Source organism: Ochotona princeps, chromosome 10, assembly GCF_030435755.1.
Source record: "Ochotona princeps isolate mOchPri1 chromosome 10, mOchPri1.hap1, whole genome shotgun sequence".
In the NCBI taxonomy this organism is placed as follows: Eukaryota; Metazoa; Chordata; class Mammalia; order Lagomorpha; family Ochotonidae; genus Ochotona; species Ochotona princeps.
In genome coordinates, this window is record NC_080841.1 from 31,358,163 (window position 1) to 31,375,192 (window position 17,030).

General features: G+C 37.7%; 1 protein-coding gene across 15 annotated transcripts in view; it reads left to right on the forward strand.

Moving 5' to 3' along the window:
- The window catches only part of DNAH14 (dynein axonemal heavy chain 14), a 230,288-nt gene that overhangs the window by 42,056 nt on the left and 171,202 nt on the right, over nt 1-17,030 (forward strand). For 12 of the 15 annotated variants that reach the window (XM_058669242.1, XM_058669230.1, XM_058669231.1 and 9 more), the window contains 7 exons: nt 420-517; nt 7,952-8,115; nt 8,800-9,144; nt 11,213-11,554; nt 12,010-12,379; nt 13,883-14,073; nt 16,412-16,657. In XM_058669242.1, the coding sequence (XP_058525225.1) occupies nt 420-517; nt 7,952-8,115; nt 8,800-9,144; nt 11,213-11,554; nt 12,010-12,379; nt 13,883-14,073; nt 16,412-16,657 (1,756 nt within the window). Of the gene's footprint in view, nt 1-419; nt 518-7,951; nt 8,116-8,799; nt 9,145-11,212; nt 11,555-12,009; nt 12,380-13,882; nt 14,074-16,411; nt 16,658-17,030 lie in introns of those variants that run through there. The other 3 variants (XM_058669238.1, XM_058669239.1, XM_058669241.1) reach the window with 3 other exon arrangements.

A 17,030-nucleotide genomic window follows, 5' to 3' on the forward strand; every position in this document is an offset into this window, starting at 1 on the left:
TTGTGCTTTTTGCTTTAAAATTTAACAGTTTGCCACATTCACATCATATGAGGACATTATACTCATATGTACTATTTTTCCTGAAAATGGAATTGTTAATATCATAAAGCAAGGGATTCATGATACTGATCATTAATGGGAGCAGAGGCTCTGCATATTGTCAGGTATGGTATTATTTGGTGAAGCGATATTTAACTATATTCCAAATGATATGTCCACACAAATATTCTCTGTATATTGATTTCCACAAATAAGAGAAGATGTGATATTTGTGTGTCTGGCTTATTTTGTCTGATATATTCTCCAGTGTCATCCATTTTGTTGCAAATGTTAAGATTTCATTACTTTTAAAAGACAAGTAATTATATTTTAGATTTATATTCTTCTGGGCAATGCTTTTATTGTTTATCTTCTCTTAGACTTTCAGCTTTCCCTATCTATCTCTCTGTGGATCCTAACAGATTGGAGTTTTCTATGAAAATTCAAGATATGTTGGCCAAAATTGAAAAACGTATAAGTAAGTATTTTAAATATTTAAAGCAATGCATTGCCTTCTTTAGTGGTATTTTCTTGCATATTAGTATCTGAAGCTTTTACTCAAGGATGTGGCAGATGTTGCACAATATTAGGAAATCAGAAATTTCTTCTAAATTCACTATTTGAGACCCAGAAGTGTACATTTGTGAACTGTATACCTAACGAAAATGTATGTGAAAGATGGGAATTAGGAAAATAGCCCTAGGTTTCAGTGTTCCCAATCATGCACTTTAGAATTGTATGACGCTTTTAAATGTCAGAAAGTTAAATTTGTAACTTGAACTAAGGGACTACAATATTGTGATAATACAGGAAACAATAGTAGGAGGGGGAAATGGAGAGTGAGAAAGGGAAGTGGGATGGGGGGTAGGATCAAGATGATGGAATAGGATAAGGACACATTTAAACAGATCGAGAATCATTAGCCAGGGGGAAGAAGAGACAGCACATTCCAGCAAATAGGTGAAGAGGGTCACCCAGAGACTGACAGACACGGGAAAGCAGCAGACACAACAGTGTGCTGTTGCAGTGACCAGATACTCCAGTGGCAGTCAGCAGTGATTAGAGCTCCACTGGTGGCTGGAACTCCACCAACAGCCAGTAGGAAGGAGAGTTCACTGGGAGCTTAGCAGATGAACCCAGGCAAAGAACTGCCCGTCCTGCTGATTTGTTTGATTTGACCAGGAGCAGAGACAGAGCAGCAAATCCCAAATAGGTGATGTGGGAACAGGGTGGAATTTACAGCCCAGAACCCTACCAGAGTTGCATGGGGGGGGGCACCATTTTGTGTAGAGAAGCAAAGACTTTGGGACAGCACTATACATGCACTAAGCTGGGAGCAAACTCATTTCTGGCCAACATGGCATACTACAGGTTCCACCCAAAATAGGTCCAGGTATCCCCAAGATTTAATAGCTAGCAGGTCAAGAACTCCATGAGTGGCACATCAGGTGCCATTTTGTACAGTGTGGCAAAGGCTAAGATTGGAGGGACAACAGTGAGCTACACATGCACTGAACTGGGAGCAAACTCACTTCCAGCTCAGTGCATTGCACTGATCTCACATAGAAAATACAGACTTTGGCTTCGGGTCAAAAAAGGTCTGGGTGGCCCTCAGACCTAATGGTCAGCAAGTTCCGGCAAGATCAACACCACCAACAACCTAGTCATTTAGGACACCTGGTGTTTCCCCAGTTCTGGGAACTCCTTGATCCTGAAGTGGGAGAAAGGTGTACCAACAATGATGTAGCCACAACATGGGATCACAGGAGGTGGAGACTGGTGAGCCAGGAACTAGGGCTATGGAAACCATGGTAGAAGCCTAACACAAGAATCCAGATCTGAAACTCACGGGAGGGAGTGGCACAAGTGACTCCAAATAAAGAAACAGGTACCAACCACAATAAGTAAAATCAAACTGTAGACCTGTGTTGTGACACAACTTAGAAACCTGCCCTAAGGAGAAGAATCTGCTCATCAGAAGTACAATGACCAAGAGCATAAGAAGAGACAGAGGCACAATGAATATTACTGAAGACTGCCCTGCAAAGGAGCAGAATCCTTTGCCATCCTCAGAGTTAACTGAGGAATGCATCCAGGAAATAGAGTAGAAAAAAGAAGGCAGAAGAAAGAATCTCAGAATTGGAAGATATTTCTTGTCACCTTAGGGAAACAATCAAAAAGCTGGAAGCAGCTGGATCAAGCTAAAAAAAAAAAAAAAAAAATATTCAGGAATTAAGAGACACTATTAAAAGGCCAAACATGAGAGTTATGGGAGTTCCAGGTGCAAGAAGAGAAGCTGGGTTTAAAAAATGTATTTTATGAAATAATAAAGGAAAAGTTGCCTAATCTGGAGAAAGAATTAAACAGAATACAGGAGGGGCACAGAACTCCCAACAGGATTGACCAAAGGCAATCTTCACAATACACACACGATAATCAAACTCTCTTCAATCAAATATAAGGAAAAGATTCTTAAATATGCTTGTGAAAAAATCAATTGACATATAGAGGAATGGCGATCAGACTCACAGCTGACCTCTCACAGGAAGCTACAGGCCAGAAGAGAATGGAGCGGCATATTTCAGATTCTAAAAGCCAATTCTAAAAAATTGTTGACTCAGGATAATGTACCCAGCAAAGCTTTCCTTTGTCTTTGCAAATAAAATAAAATTCTTCCACAGCAAAGAATAGCTCAAAGAATATACCTCTTCCAGATCTACCCTGTAAATGATACTTAAAGATGTTTTCTTAACAAAAAAGGAATAGCACCAAAACCAAAAGTAAATGTGAAGAACACCCCAGTAAAATGACAGCAGAAGACTAAAACAAATGAACAACCCATTGCTAAAATGACAGATTCATCCAATCCCCTTCACTTTTTTCACTTATTATTACCATCATTTTATGATAAAGTTCTACCTATTCATATTAACCCTGAATGTAAATGGGTTAAACCCTGAATGTAAATGGGTTAAACCCATGATTATTAGACTGACGTTAAAAAAGGAAAACCCATCTATGTCACCAACAAAGATCAGCAAAAACTGTATCTCATGGATTTTGATGTTTTTGTTTTTAATTTCATTTCTTCAGATTTTTTTCACATTAAATTCTTCACTATAACATCATTTTCTTCAAGAAGGTTCTTGTTTTTTTTAATTTCTTCAGTGACACAGTCATTCAATAGCATATTATTTGACTCCATAGTGCTGTAGATTTCCATTTTTCTTCCAGTTGCTGATTTTGTTTTGTGGCTTTTAATTAAAGGGGATATATAGTAGCTGTTTTTTATACCTAAATAATAATCTGTATGTAAATATCCTCTATATGTGGATATATATTTATCTTGGAAATAATTACAGATTTAAATGGTCTCATCGTTTCAACTACTTATATATAACAGCTGTTTTCTTTTGCATTATATATACATATTCACTACTTTATTTTATTTAAAATAGCATGATAGTTTAGAATCAGAATTTTCCAATGGCTGTATATACATGTGTTCTCATAATTATCATGTAGCTGGCTATATAAATCCTTATTACATTGATGTACCATAATATACCTAACCACAAGTATCATAATAAGTGTATTGGCTACTTACAAATATTCATTCTTTTTTGATTCTTTATTTATGACACAGTTTATTAGGCATTGGGGTTTCCCTTCCCATTTCCCCCACCATTGTTCTCCCCTCCAGTCTTTCAATAGGTGTCTTTCGAGTACCCTCAGAAGTCTATCATACTGCCATTGAGGTGTCTCCCAACAATGTAGGGGCTTATCTGTTGTTTCGCTGTGAGATCATCTTTGTATTGCAAGTACGGGGACATGCTTCTCTCTGTTTCCGCCTATGGACATATTTATTTCTGGTGTGCTTCTGTTATACCTCCCCTTAGGTACGGTCTCCCTAGGATTGAGAGGGAAAAAAGAAAATTTAAATAAAATGAAATAGTCTTAATCTCCATGGTGTTGTTGAACTCGTAGCAGGGGTATCAATGTGACGCTAGGGTGATCCAAAAGAGTGTCCAATATCTTCCTGCAGATATTAATGCCCGCGTATGACCCTTGTGGTTCAAATGGGAGTATAATATGCACTGGATCATCATTACCTTGGGTAGTAGTAATGATAATGATAAGAGGTATATTAACAATCTCAGGTGATCATCTACAATCAGTCTCATGAATGATTAATAGGTTACATCACATGTATTGCATGTAGTACAGACAGCTTGGAAGTGCTATAGGATACAATTAACAGGTGCAATTTTTAGATTTGACATTGAATTATATTAAGGCAAACATCTGACCTTTTGGGATTGGCTCATTTCCCTTAACATAATGGTTTCCAATACTCATACCACTGAAAATCTGCCTACTGTATGACCCAGCAATACCAGTCCTAGGAATATATCCAAAAGACCTGTTACACAAGAAAGCAACCTGCAGCCCTCTGGTCTCAGCAGCATAATCATTCACAAAAAACATGGAAGCACCAAAAGGCCCATCAACAGAAGACTGGACAAGGAAGCAATGGTTCATCTACTCTACAGAATACTACTCAGCTATTAAAAAACTGAAATGCAAATATTCATTGTTCATAGTATATGTAACTATGGATTATACTGAATAATAGACTAATTTTATATGGTTGCTGTTAGAAGACAACCTTTAGACTTTAATAAGAATGATTAAAACTAATATTTTGATTGACTTAATTTTATATTGACATGGAATTCTTTTGAAAGGATATATTTTTAGAAAGTTTCAGGGTGTGATGGTATCAAGTGATAATATTATAAAAACTTTGCTCTACTTGTTTTCTAATTCTGATGTGATCTCATTTTCACATTTACATATTTGACATGCTGATATTTATTTGACGTGTATTGTGAATTCATATTTCACTTCTAATATTTCACCCAGATGACTAATGGTCACTTTGTCCCAACAGTATTTATTGAGGAATCTGTTCCTTATCACCAATGATTGAAAATGTCACATGTATTCATCATTTACTATGTTTCAGTGTGATTTTATTTCTGTATTACGCAGCTGTCTGTAACTTACATGTAAATCTCTATTGTCTTAAGCTTAATGACGTTTTGTAGTGTTTTGAACACTTGTTAATTGTCATCTGGTACTCATTTTTCCCCCCGACATTTCCCGGGTCTACTGATATTGCCATGTTACTGTTAGCTTATCTTGTTGCTGGAGTTGTTCCAGCCTTGTTTTGGAAGAGCAGTTCTCTCCAGCTGGCCCCTGTGTTCTTTTAGACATTCTTTTATTTGTGAACACATTCTTTGTGTCCCCAGCAGAGCCATTAAGGCTCATCTGTTTCCCTTCCCTAACCCTAGCATCAACTGCTTATCCAAGGGACTTGGGATTGTTTATGTAGACAATGAAATCTGGGAATTAAGCTTTAGGCCCTGGTTCACTCCCTGTATGATGGCAATAACCAGGACTGTACTGGGCTGAAACCAGGAGCTTCAACTGTGTCTCCCACGTTGGTGGCAAGGACACAAACATGTGAGCCATTTTATACTGCTTTTCCCAGGCCACTAGCAGAGAGCTGGACAGGAAGTGAAACATCCAGGACATAAATAGGCACCTGTATGGAATCCTGGAGTAGGCAGTGGCTTCACCTGCCAGCCCCACTGTTTAGTTTTAAATTGTGGGTTTATGCCAATACGCCAGACACCAAAGCAGCACCTAAGGATACATTCTGGCCTTTTCTGTTTCCTACTGTACAATTTTTTTTCCCTTTGGCTGTGAGGTAGCTGGGGCACATAATTAACATTTATTTGTTCTACCTGTAAAATATTTTATGAAGTGCTATTTCACCTCTCTGACAAACAGCGGAAGTACGTTTTTGTCCTATTGTTTTTTTCTCCTCTTTGCTATTCACTCTCCCTGTCCCACCCCCTCCTCTCATTCCCTCTGCCACCTCTCTCCATCTCTCCCAGTTTTTTCTTCTATGTAACCATACAGTTTCCAACCCAAACACCATTGTCCAGGGCCAGTAGGTTGGCTTCTTTCTTTCCTGCTGCCTTCTGTGAGGCTGTGTAGTTCATTTATAACAGATTTGTCACTACCTGCATTCCATCTTGGGTTTTCCCACCATCCTGGTGGACTTTAATTTACAAGAGTCAAATTCCTTCTTAGTGGGTATGATTTAGTGGACTTGGACAAATACAAATACATATTCATCATCACATTCCATACAAAATAGTTTTCTCCCCCCCAAATTCCTTTATGCGGTCCCCTTTTTAGTGAAACTCCCTCAATCCCTTTTCCTCGGCAACCACTTTATCTGGCTCCCATACCTTAATGCTTTTCCTTTTCCACTTTGTGTAAATGGATATGTGGCACTTTTACTCAAGACATGCATTTAACACTTACCCCTTCTGTTGGCTGATTCAATGTTCTGTTTCTTTGAGTTGTAGTTCACTGTCCAGATGTACCACATGCCGTAAACAGATTGTTTATCCATTCAGACCTGGGTCGTTTCTAGTCTTGAGCAATTATGAGCAACATTTCTAAAAACAGGGTCCAGCGGGATAGCCTAGTGGCTAAAGTCCTAGCCTTGCATGTGATGCACTGGGATCCCAAATGGTCACCAGTTTTAATCCCACCGGCCCTGCTTCCCATCCAGCTCCCTGCTTGTGGCCTGGGAAAGCAGTCGAGGACGGCCCAAAGCCCTGGGACCCTATACCCGCGTGGGAGACCTGGAAGAGGCTCCTGGCTTTGGGTTGGCTCAGCTCCAGCTGTTGAGGCCACTCGGGGAGTGAATCAGCGGGCAGAAGAATCTTTCTCTGTGTCTCTCCTTTTCTCTGTATGTCTGCCTTTCCAAGAAAAATAAATACATCTTTAAAAAAGATTTCTAAAAAGATTCACATACATGCTTTTGCATGAATACATTTTTGGGTTGTTTGTGTGTGAATATTTAGGTGTGGGATTGCCAGATCCTAAGTAGATGTATGTTTCACTTGATAAAAATGCCGTATTTGGTTTCCAAAGTGATTGTATGATTTTTGCATTCCTAACAGCAAATATGAACTCTGGTCCATCCATATTCTTATCAGTACTTGATATTATAATGACTTGATGAAAAAATTCTGACAGTAGGTGCTTTGTGATATCTCCTTCTGACAATCTGTGCTTCACTAATAATGATTTTTTTACTCTTCGTCATGTTCATCTATCATCTGCATATCTTCTTTTATCAAACTGGGAGTGTTTGTTTACTTTTAAGTTGGGTTGTCAAAGGTCTTTATATGCACCCTGAGCTGCGTCTGTTAACTTACATATGACTTGAAGACATTTTTCTCCCAGGTCAAGCCCTGTGTTTAAATTCTTGTTCACTTTGATAAAAGTATAATTCTTTAGATTTTTCTTTAATAGATTGTGCTCTAGTTTTGTGTCTAAAAACTTTACCTAGACATCAAATGACCAACTTCTTCCTTGGACACTGATGCAGCAAGAGCATCAATGGGTATAGGAGGAAGAGGAAAAACTGAAGCATTTGTCTTACCCAGCTGTTTGTTTTCTTTTTGCCTAAACATCTGCTCTCCAGCCAGCCTATGAACTGACAGTAGACACTGTGTTCCAACTTTGTGTTCCCTTTAATGGAAAGTTTCAAATATGAATATTTGGTCACGGATGTATTTTTGTTTTCCATGTACATTAGACCTCCCTCCTTCACCATCACCCCACTATCTATCTGGGCTCTTTCATTTGTATAATATTCAATCCAAACCTGGCTCCAGTATTAAATTTCGTGCATCATAAACAATAGAGTATAACCTAAACAAATAAGCCTTTGTCTTCAATAATCCTAGATGTCATAGATAATTCTGAAGTGTGACTTTGAGAAATATGCAAATGTTAACTTCTGAATTATGTGTTTTAGCCACAATCACTCCTCTATGCCAAGATGCCCGGCTCTCTATATTTACTGAGTTGCTTCCAATTACGAGTTTATCTAGTGATAGAGAATGTCTTAAAAAAACTAAAAAGACTGAGTGGCCAGATCATCAGCTGCTTTTTGAAATGGATCCTGACTACCAGAATAAAGTAAGCTATGAAACAGTTTGTTTTGGGAAATGTTTGGTTAAAGGCTAGATGACCACTTATGTGGATATTTAAAAATTAGAGTATCAATTCATGTCAACTTGAAACTCATCCCCAATGTACTTCTCCATTGTCTTCCCCATAATCTCTTACTTCTGCTCACTTCTGTTCACTTCTGTTTCCTCCAGCTTCCAATATGAAACTGAGCTTTCTTTCCTGGCTCCCATAACATAAGTTAATCTGCCATCCCCCAAATCTGCACAGTGACATCTATCTAGTTATCTTTGTTCAAATTTACAAAAGACTCATCGGCTGTGTTTAGGTAGGAATTCTACCCTATCTAAACTGGCTTTGTCTTTGGAATTGGATGAGGTTGTATATCATACAGACATCTGTAATAGCCTTCCCTAAGGCCATACACAGAGTATTTACTCTAAAATGGTGTGGTAAGCAAGGAAACAACGGATTGGTCTCTTCATTTTCAAAGTCCAATAACCTAGTGAAACTTAACTTTCTAATACTTGGATTTTATGTAATCTATGCTGCTTAAACTGCTGTTTCTAGCATATCTGAACAGTTAATAAAGGTTCCAAACAAAATGGATCCCACCTCTGATTGTTCACATCTCACACCTTCTTCACTCTTGAGATAAACATGCTGACAAGCTTTTTGCATGTACACTTTCAGATTGTGAATCTGCTGACCATCATTGGTAATTGCATGGGCCTCGTCAATGACTACAGCTCCACATTTATCAAGTACAACATCATGATAGAGAAAGCCAAGATCATCAGTGTGGAACTGCCATCTATGGGAGAATTAACTCCAAAAGAGTTTAAAATTCTACTCAATAAACTCCGAAACTATCACGGGCATATGGTGGATATGGTCGTTGAAAAGCGCATTGGTATTTTCAAAGTTACAACTCTTGAGTATCAGTCACAATGTTTACCCTGTGTTGACAACTCCGTACACGTGATTCACACCCTCTTGGAATCAGTCCTCGCAAGAAAAAATGCAAATCTACTGGCAGTGAGTATTTTGAAAATTGCTATTGTGTAAGAACCTTCCAGATGAGAATTTGTAACTTTAAAACGTACTTGTAACGTATATATGATTAGTATTCTCTGAAAAATTCTGTCCTTGATCAAAATTCACATCCTTAAAAAAATTTTTTTAAAGATTTCTTTATTTTTATTGAAAAGGCAGATATACAGAGAGGAGGAGAAACAGAGAGGAAGATCTTTCATCTGATGATTCACTCCCCAAGCGGCTGCAACGGCTGGAACTGAGCCAATCCAAAGCCAGGAGCTTTTTCAGGTCTCCCACGCAGGTGCAGGGCCCCAAGGCTTTGGGCCATCCTCAACTGCTTTCCCAGGCCACAAGCCGGGAGCTGGATGGCAAGTGGGGCTACTGGGATTAGAACCGGTGACCATATGGGATGCCGGCATGTTCAAGGCAAGGATTTTAGCCACTAGGCTATCACGCTGGCCCCTTGACATCTAAAATTATGTCCTATATCATTCACTTCCTCCTTCCTTTCACTTTTTTCTTTTTCATTACATTTTTATCTATGTAAGATGAGTAAATTTCATGTATTTCATATACATAGATTTTAGAGTTTAGTGATTCTTCTTCTCTCCTGCCTTTTTTGGTTTTTCTTTTGATTTTTACAATGACATAATTTCAATCTATCTTATAATCACAAGTTTAATCCTCCATTAAATAAAGAATTCAACAAATAGTATGTTTAAGAAACTACTTCAAGAGATAGGGCTATAAATAAATCTCAAAATGTCAATTTCACTCATATATAAATCAGGGAAGACAAGATATTTGTATTTTGGGGATTGGTCTGTTTCACTAAGCATAATAGCATGATGGCTTCCAGTTGCATCCATTTTGTTGCAAAAGACAGGAGTATATCCTTTCTATGGCTAAGTAGTATTTTCATAGTATAAACGTGCATTTTCTTTATCCAGTCATCAGTTAATGGTCATCTGGATTTACTCCAAATCTTACTATTGTGAATTGACCAGCAATAAAGATAGGGGTACAAATAACTCTTGCACATTCTGATTTCATTTCTTATTTGAGTTCCACATATAAGGGAGACCAGGCAATATTTCTGTGTTTGGTTTATTTCGGTTAACATGACGGCAGATTGAACTATTTTGCTTCAAATGATAGAATTCCATTCTTTTTTAGCTGAATAATCTCATTGTCAGCGCCCATTTGAATCCCAACAAATGCAAGGCGAGGACTTTAGCCACTAGGCTATCACGACAGGTCCCCCTGTATAACTTTATTTTGCATGGAGATCTATTTTTATAATAAAATATAATTAAGGGAAAACATGGAGACATGCAAAAAGTCAATTTTTTGGAGACTGAAAATTGATCTTTGAAAGTATAACTGAATGTTATACTGTACAGTGGCTCAGTGACTAAATCCTTGCTTGCAAGCACTGGGATCCATATGAGTGCTGCTTCATGTCCCAGCTGCTACACTTCCAATCCAGCTCCCTGTTTGTGGCATGGGAAAGCAGCAGAAGATGGCCCAAATCCTTGGGAACCTGCACCTGGAAAAAACTCCTGGCTTCAGATCAGCTCAGCTGCAGCCATTGTGGCCACTTGGAGAGTGAACCAGCAGATGGAAAATCTTTCTCTTTTTTTAAAATGTGAATCTTCCTTTCCAATAAAAAAAAAAATCATTTAAAAATGTATTTATTATGATGTATGTGAAATTTGCCCACTTTGTGTAAATTATAAAAATTTTAAAATTCTGGTACATATGTTCAAGATGCAACACTCATTGCTATTCAAACACGAGTTACGCTCTTGCTATTTTCATTATTTATTTCTTTAAAATAATTATGCAGAATTTTACTTTCATATCTTAGTAGCATTTATTTTATATGTGATACACATTCAGACACGTTCTGTGAACAGCAGAATTTGATCATGTTAATGTCCTAGTAATTAAATCATATCTGTGTGATGCCTTTTCTGAAATTACATTTATATAATTAAAATTAAATAGTCTTCTAAATGAGTAAAAATTCATTACATGATTATAATTGACATGTTAATGATTGCAGGTCGTAGAATCATCATTGCGACAGCTGGAATGTAATCCCATTGAAATAGAAGAATTTGTGGAACATTTTGGTTTTTTGGACACAATTTCTTCAAAAATATCTCAGTTGCAAAATGAGCATGTGGCAATTTCTCAACTGTATTCTGTTGTGCAGAATTTCCAGATCCATATTTCAGAACAGCTAATTGCAATGTATAAAGTCCTCCTGGCCAAGTTTAGTCAACTGAAAACATCAGTGAAGTTACATGAAACAGATAAAGATGCTACCATGATTAAATTCAGAGACAATTTGGAAGCATATGTCACTGGTCTACGGGTTGATGTTAGTAATTTAAAAGCAAAAGTGAGTCCTTTTAGTGTATTTTTTTCCCATTAAAATTTTGTTCTTAGTGTCATGGAAGCCATGCGTTTGGATATGTGCTTTCCATGAACTCTTGGTTGAGCTGAACCAAGTATTCTCACCTTGGGGTTCACAGAAACAATTTTGGTGATTTTTGAGCTTGAATGGGAAATAAAATTACTTCTCTACAAGTGTTTTTATTGACTAGAATGTAGCATTTTCTTCACCTATGAATGAATATGGTCAACAAAGACAACTTTTTCATAGATGTCAACAGACTGCTCCAAAGAGCCCACGGTTTAACAAGTGTTAAGAACTAACTTCTTCCCAGGACTTTGGAGCACATGGTGATGACAGTTCCAAGTTGTTAGCAACACTTAGGTTACACAGCCACAGCGCTCTGTCAGTAGAACATTAAGTTATGGACAGTGTGGTTTTTTACGTTTTTTTTTTTTCAGATAAGAACCCCTGTTCTGTTGTGTGTTGGTACTCAAATGGCAACCGCTAAGGAGATGATTCAGACCCTGTCTGAGGAGGCTGCAAGCTTAGCTCACAGAGTCAGATCATGTTCCAGCTATCAGGACCGCTTCGATGACCGCCACTTCTCAATGCATTCTCTCACAATGGAGGAAATTACACAGATTGTGTTCACAGAAATCTCTGACATCCAGAGTGACTTAAGTCTGAGGAAGTTGCTGTGGCAAACACGAGAGGAGTGGGCTACCCTCTTCCAGGGATGGAAGAATTGTTTTCTTCATACTATTGATGTAGAATCGATACAGAAAAGTGTCTTCAAGTGCATGCACACAATCCTTCTACTTGAAAAAGGTGAGTGTGTTTGTTAAATTTTCTGCCCCAGGACTGCTCACAGAGGCCCATTGGGCCTCAGGGTTGGCCATGTTACATTCACCTGCAGGCAGAGGCTGACAGATGTAGCTAGAAACTGTATAGATAGGAACTATTTGGTGACAAAGATCAAAATTTTACCAAAGAATCTTTTTAAAAAAAAAAAAAGAAGACTATTTTAAAATCTTTTGTTAAAAACTGAGTAAAATTACAGTCCACTAACCTTGATGCTGCTTCCCAAGGTCTTGGTTACATATTCTGATAATAAGCGCCCACCATTGCCTACCCAGACCCTGGCTGTGTCTACTTGTGTCCTTTTAGTAGTGGGAGAAAGCTAAAAAGGCCTTCGGAGAGATCTTTCCACATTTCTAATCATCCAGTTTGAAATCTTGGTGATGCGTAAGTGCAGTCATGATGAGAGTGTAAGGGCACAGGCTGGCCGAGAGGACATCCTGGGATCCCTGACCACTCAACTGTCCCACAGGTTAAATGTCTTCTCCAGAAAAAAAAAATTGTTTCTTCTAAATGATACAGTAGTATCACACGAAGTTTAGAGAAGCTTCAGGCCATCAGAATCTTCTGCTTCAGCCTGCCCCGAGTCCACACCTTCCAGGTTGCCCTGGCTTCCCAGGACAAGCTTCAGAATAACAAGTGGACGATACCTTCCCTTATTCATAGTTTCCTGGATGAAATTTTGCTCTTTGCCAAAGACTCAAATGGCAAAAGCCCCGTTACTCCTGGGACATCTGATTCTAAAAGGTCTTCATAAATACTTTGCTATTCAATAGAGCTTTATAAAAGAAGTCTTATCATTACAAGTCGTGCGTGTATGGCTTTTAATTCTCCTGAGTCCCCAGTTTTGTCTATGTATTTCCACCCCTTTTCTAAATTGAGCAAAAAATAAGTTGTAAGGATAAACATTCAAAAATTTTTTAAGCTTTGTCATTCCGTGGTTTGTTGTGAGCTTATAAATTACAAAGCTTGTACGTTTTGAGCTTCCTCACTCCATGGTTTGACAGTGCCAGAGAACAGGTCATCTGTATTTCCTATATTTCAGTATTACAAATATTTTCTTTTTAAAAATGGTAGTGATGTGGTCATTTTTATGCTTAATGTTCTTTCTCAGTTAACCAAATTTGAAAGTTCAAGATATAAGACAGTCTCTCTGTGTGTATGTATATATGTATCCAGCTGTATATTTATCTAGTCGGTGAAAATTGGAGAAGTACTGCAGTTACCCAAGGTAACTTGGCCTTAACCATCTGGGATTTTAGTCACCTGTCCTGATAATTATCTTTTTATTTTAATCCATCGTTGATTCTTATGGAAAGGTAATGTTAATAAAGCTTATTGTCTTGTATTACAATTCAAATTCTAAAGAACTGAATTGCTAGTGATTAAAGTTCTTAAAAAATGTACGTTATCAATTTTCTGCTAAAATATGATGAAAATATTGTAAGCCTGCTGCCTTTTCGTAATTTATAGGCTTGCCTGCCAATGATGTGCTCACAAATCTTAAGCAATCAGTGACAGAGTTTAAGCACAAGTTGCCTGTCATCGTAGCCCTGGGAAACCCTCATCTCAAGGCCAGGCATTGGGAGGCTCTCCAAGAAATCACTGGGAAGTCCATTACCCTTTCCAAAAGCTGTACAGTAGAGGACCTTCTAAACCACAAGGTAAATGAAAATAGCTTGAATGCCAGAAGGGCCAATTGTAAGTAGGTAAGTGAATGTACAACAATCAGGAATTAGTAAAATCAGCTATCAGAATAGGAGAATAAGTCTGTCAGACGATAGGTAGGAGGAAATTAAATTTCAATGGAGAGGTTAAGTGAGTGATTCTTCATACCAATATAATCTTTGTGATAAGAAATGAGTGATACTAATTTTCAGGCATGACAAATGTAATTAATATTGTATTATTTGGCCATGCTACTAACAGAATATATCTTAAAGGAATAGGAAAATCAAGATTACTGTAGTTCTGTTTTGTATAAAATTAATACATTATTAAGAACATGTTAGGATAGTTTTACCAATAATTTACTGTTACATTTTAAAAGCTTTAATGAGCTTTGCTATATAAGTTTTAATATAAAACCACATTTTTCCAGTATTCTCAAGACTCAAATGTTTCCTGTCATGCACATCTTACAGTAAGCTTCATCTAGGTTTAATGTTTCATGATTAATGATATGCAACAATAACCAGCATTTAAAATCTATAAGTCTAGCAAATGATCTGTTGTAATGAGGAATGTGGGGTTTAAAAAAACTTCAAAAAGCTAATTTATTTTTTAAAAATTAATTATTTTAGACTTTCAGTCCTAATCTCAACTTCTTTTCTGAACTTCAGATTTAAACATCCCATTTCCTATTCAGTGTCACCACTTCCATGTCTAAGAGATATTTCACAGTTAGCATGACAAATGTGTTCATTTTTCATTCTCCCTTTACCAAAATCTGCAATGCATCTTCCCCATATCAGTTGATTGTAGTACCTTCATTGTTACAGTTATTTACACTAAAAATCATGGAAGAATCATTGAATTTTTTTCTTGCTCTCTCCCACTCATCCCATTTAAATATTCATCTTTTCCTGAGATATTATTAGAGCTTACTATTATCCTTACTGGTCTGTGTGACAATGAGGGATTCAACATGATACCTAGATAACTTCAGGATGTAAGGGCCAATGCTAACAGCTAAGTTGATTAGAACCAGCATGCTAAAAATCTACCACTTGTCAATAATACAATGATTTTTCATTTTTTTAAGGACTTACTTATTTTATTGGAAAGGCAGATCAGATTTACAGAGAGAAAGAAAGATCTTCCATTCACTGGTTCACTCCCCAAATGACAATAGTGAGAGCTGAGCTGATCCAAAGCCAGGAGCCAGGAGCTTTGTCCGGGTCTTCTGCGTGGGTGCAAGTACCCAAGGCTTTGGGCCATTGAATGCTGCTTTCCCAGGCTACAAGCAGGCAGCAGAGTAGGAAGTGGAGCAGCTACAACACTAACTAGCACCCATACTGGGTGAGGATCTAGCCATTGAATCATCACACCAAGCCCAACACAGTGATGTTTCAGTCTTGAGTAGAGGGTAAGTATAATAGCAAGCAACCAAAGTTAGAGCAAATAGAAACAGGGGAGTAGCTAATTCCTTGGTACAGCAGTTTCAGAAGCTGAAAATGAGACTGGAGCTGCTCACTTTTGTTCAGATGTAAACTACTCCAATTTGAACTCTCCCAAAACTGTGGGAATAGGCGTCTTCCATTTTGAAACAAGCTGAGCAATTGTACTGGGCCCCCAACTCTCATTCTTTCACTCCATGGAAATGATAAAGAGAATGGTGATGGATTCTTATTTCTAACCAGGAATTCAAAGTAATCAGCTTAGGTAGTGAATGTGAAGCGGTAGGGATGGAAAGCTCTGTGTTTGCCTCTATTGTGGTGAGTGTGACGTTCTTTGAATTTGTCCAGTGGGAACTGAAAGTTGGTACACATGGCAAGAAGTCCCGTTTAGAGTGCCAATGTATTTTGAGAGACATGTCGTCAAGGAGATGTGGTAAAGGAAGGGAAATCATGAACTGTGGTTCATTAGAGCTTCATTCTGTTAGCTGAATATAGCCCGAGATTGGAGAGTAAAATTACACACAATTAATTTAGCAGTTGGCAGAACAAAGGAGCAAAACTAAAGGAAATACCATTGCTATTAGTGCAAAGGAGAGAAAGCTGATGTAAACATCATCTGCATATGGCAGAGGATACATATTCTTCATTATGACTAAAGTAAGAAGAAAAATTCGGAAATTTCACAGAACATGAAGGCTTTAGGTGGGTGCTTTAAAAGCTGAAAAGGCCTATGACTTGAAGGTTAGATCATGGTGTTTCTGGTTAGTATGGAAACCCAATGTGAAATTGGATCACCGTTATTTGTGGTGAACTTCATGGTTTCCATTTTAAATGTACCAGGAATTATTTGCCCAACTCAGTTTTAATAGTCTGTTCATTTTAGGTATTTCATTATGAGCATGAGATCAAAGAAGTGTCCGCCTCAGCAACTAATGAAGCTGCTCTTGAAAAGCTGTTGTCCAAGATTGTTCATCTTTGGAACACCACGCCCTTACATTTAGTCCTTCATCGCACAGAGAACTATTCTGTCTTAATAATTTCATCCTTAGATGACATATTCGCTCAGTTAGAAGATTCTCAAGTCATACTGGCAACGATTAAAGGATCTCCCTATGTTGGGGCCATTAAGGTCAGCCTTACAGTAAAAAGAAAATGCTTTAATTTTCTCAACTTCTGTTCGCTTTGATTTTTTGCATTCTGTGATTTTTGTATTTGATTTGGATTATGTAAATCATTTATGTATTTAGGAACGAGATTAACAGCTTGAGTACAGAAACTAACTTTGAAAACAGTGAGGATTGTGCACTGTCAGAAATTTTAATCAGACTGGACAAAACAAATGTAGACCTTAAAAACATATGATCCTACAAACTCTGAGTGTCGCAGCAATGTTCAGTGTTTCCTTATTATTTCCCATCAGGCAGCCCGCTATCCAATGAAATGCCCCAGAATCATTTCAAAGCTTCCAGAAAGGAACAAAAATATGCACAATGATATAGTCA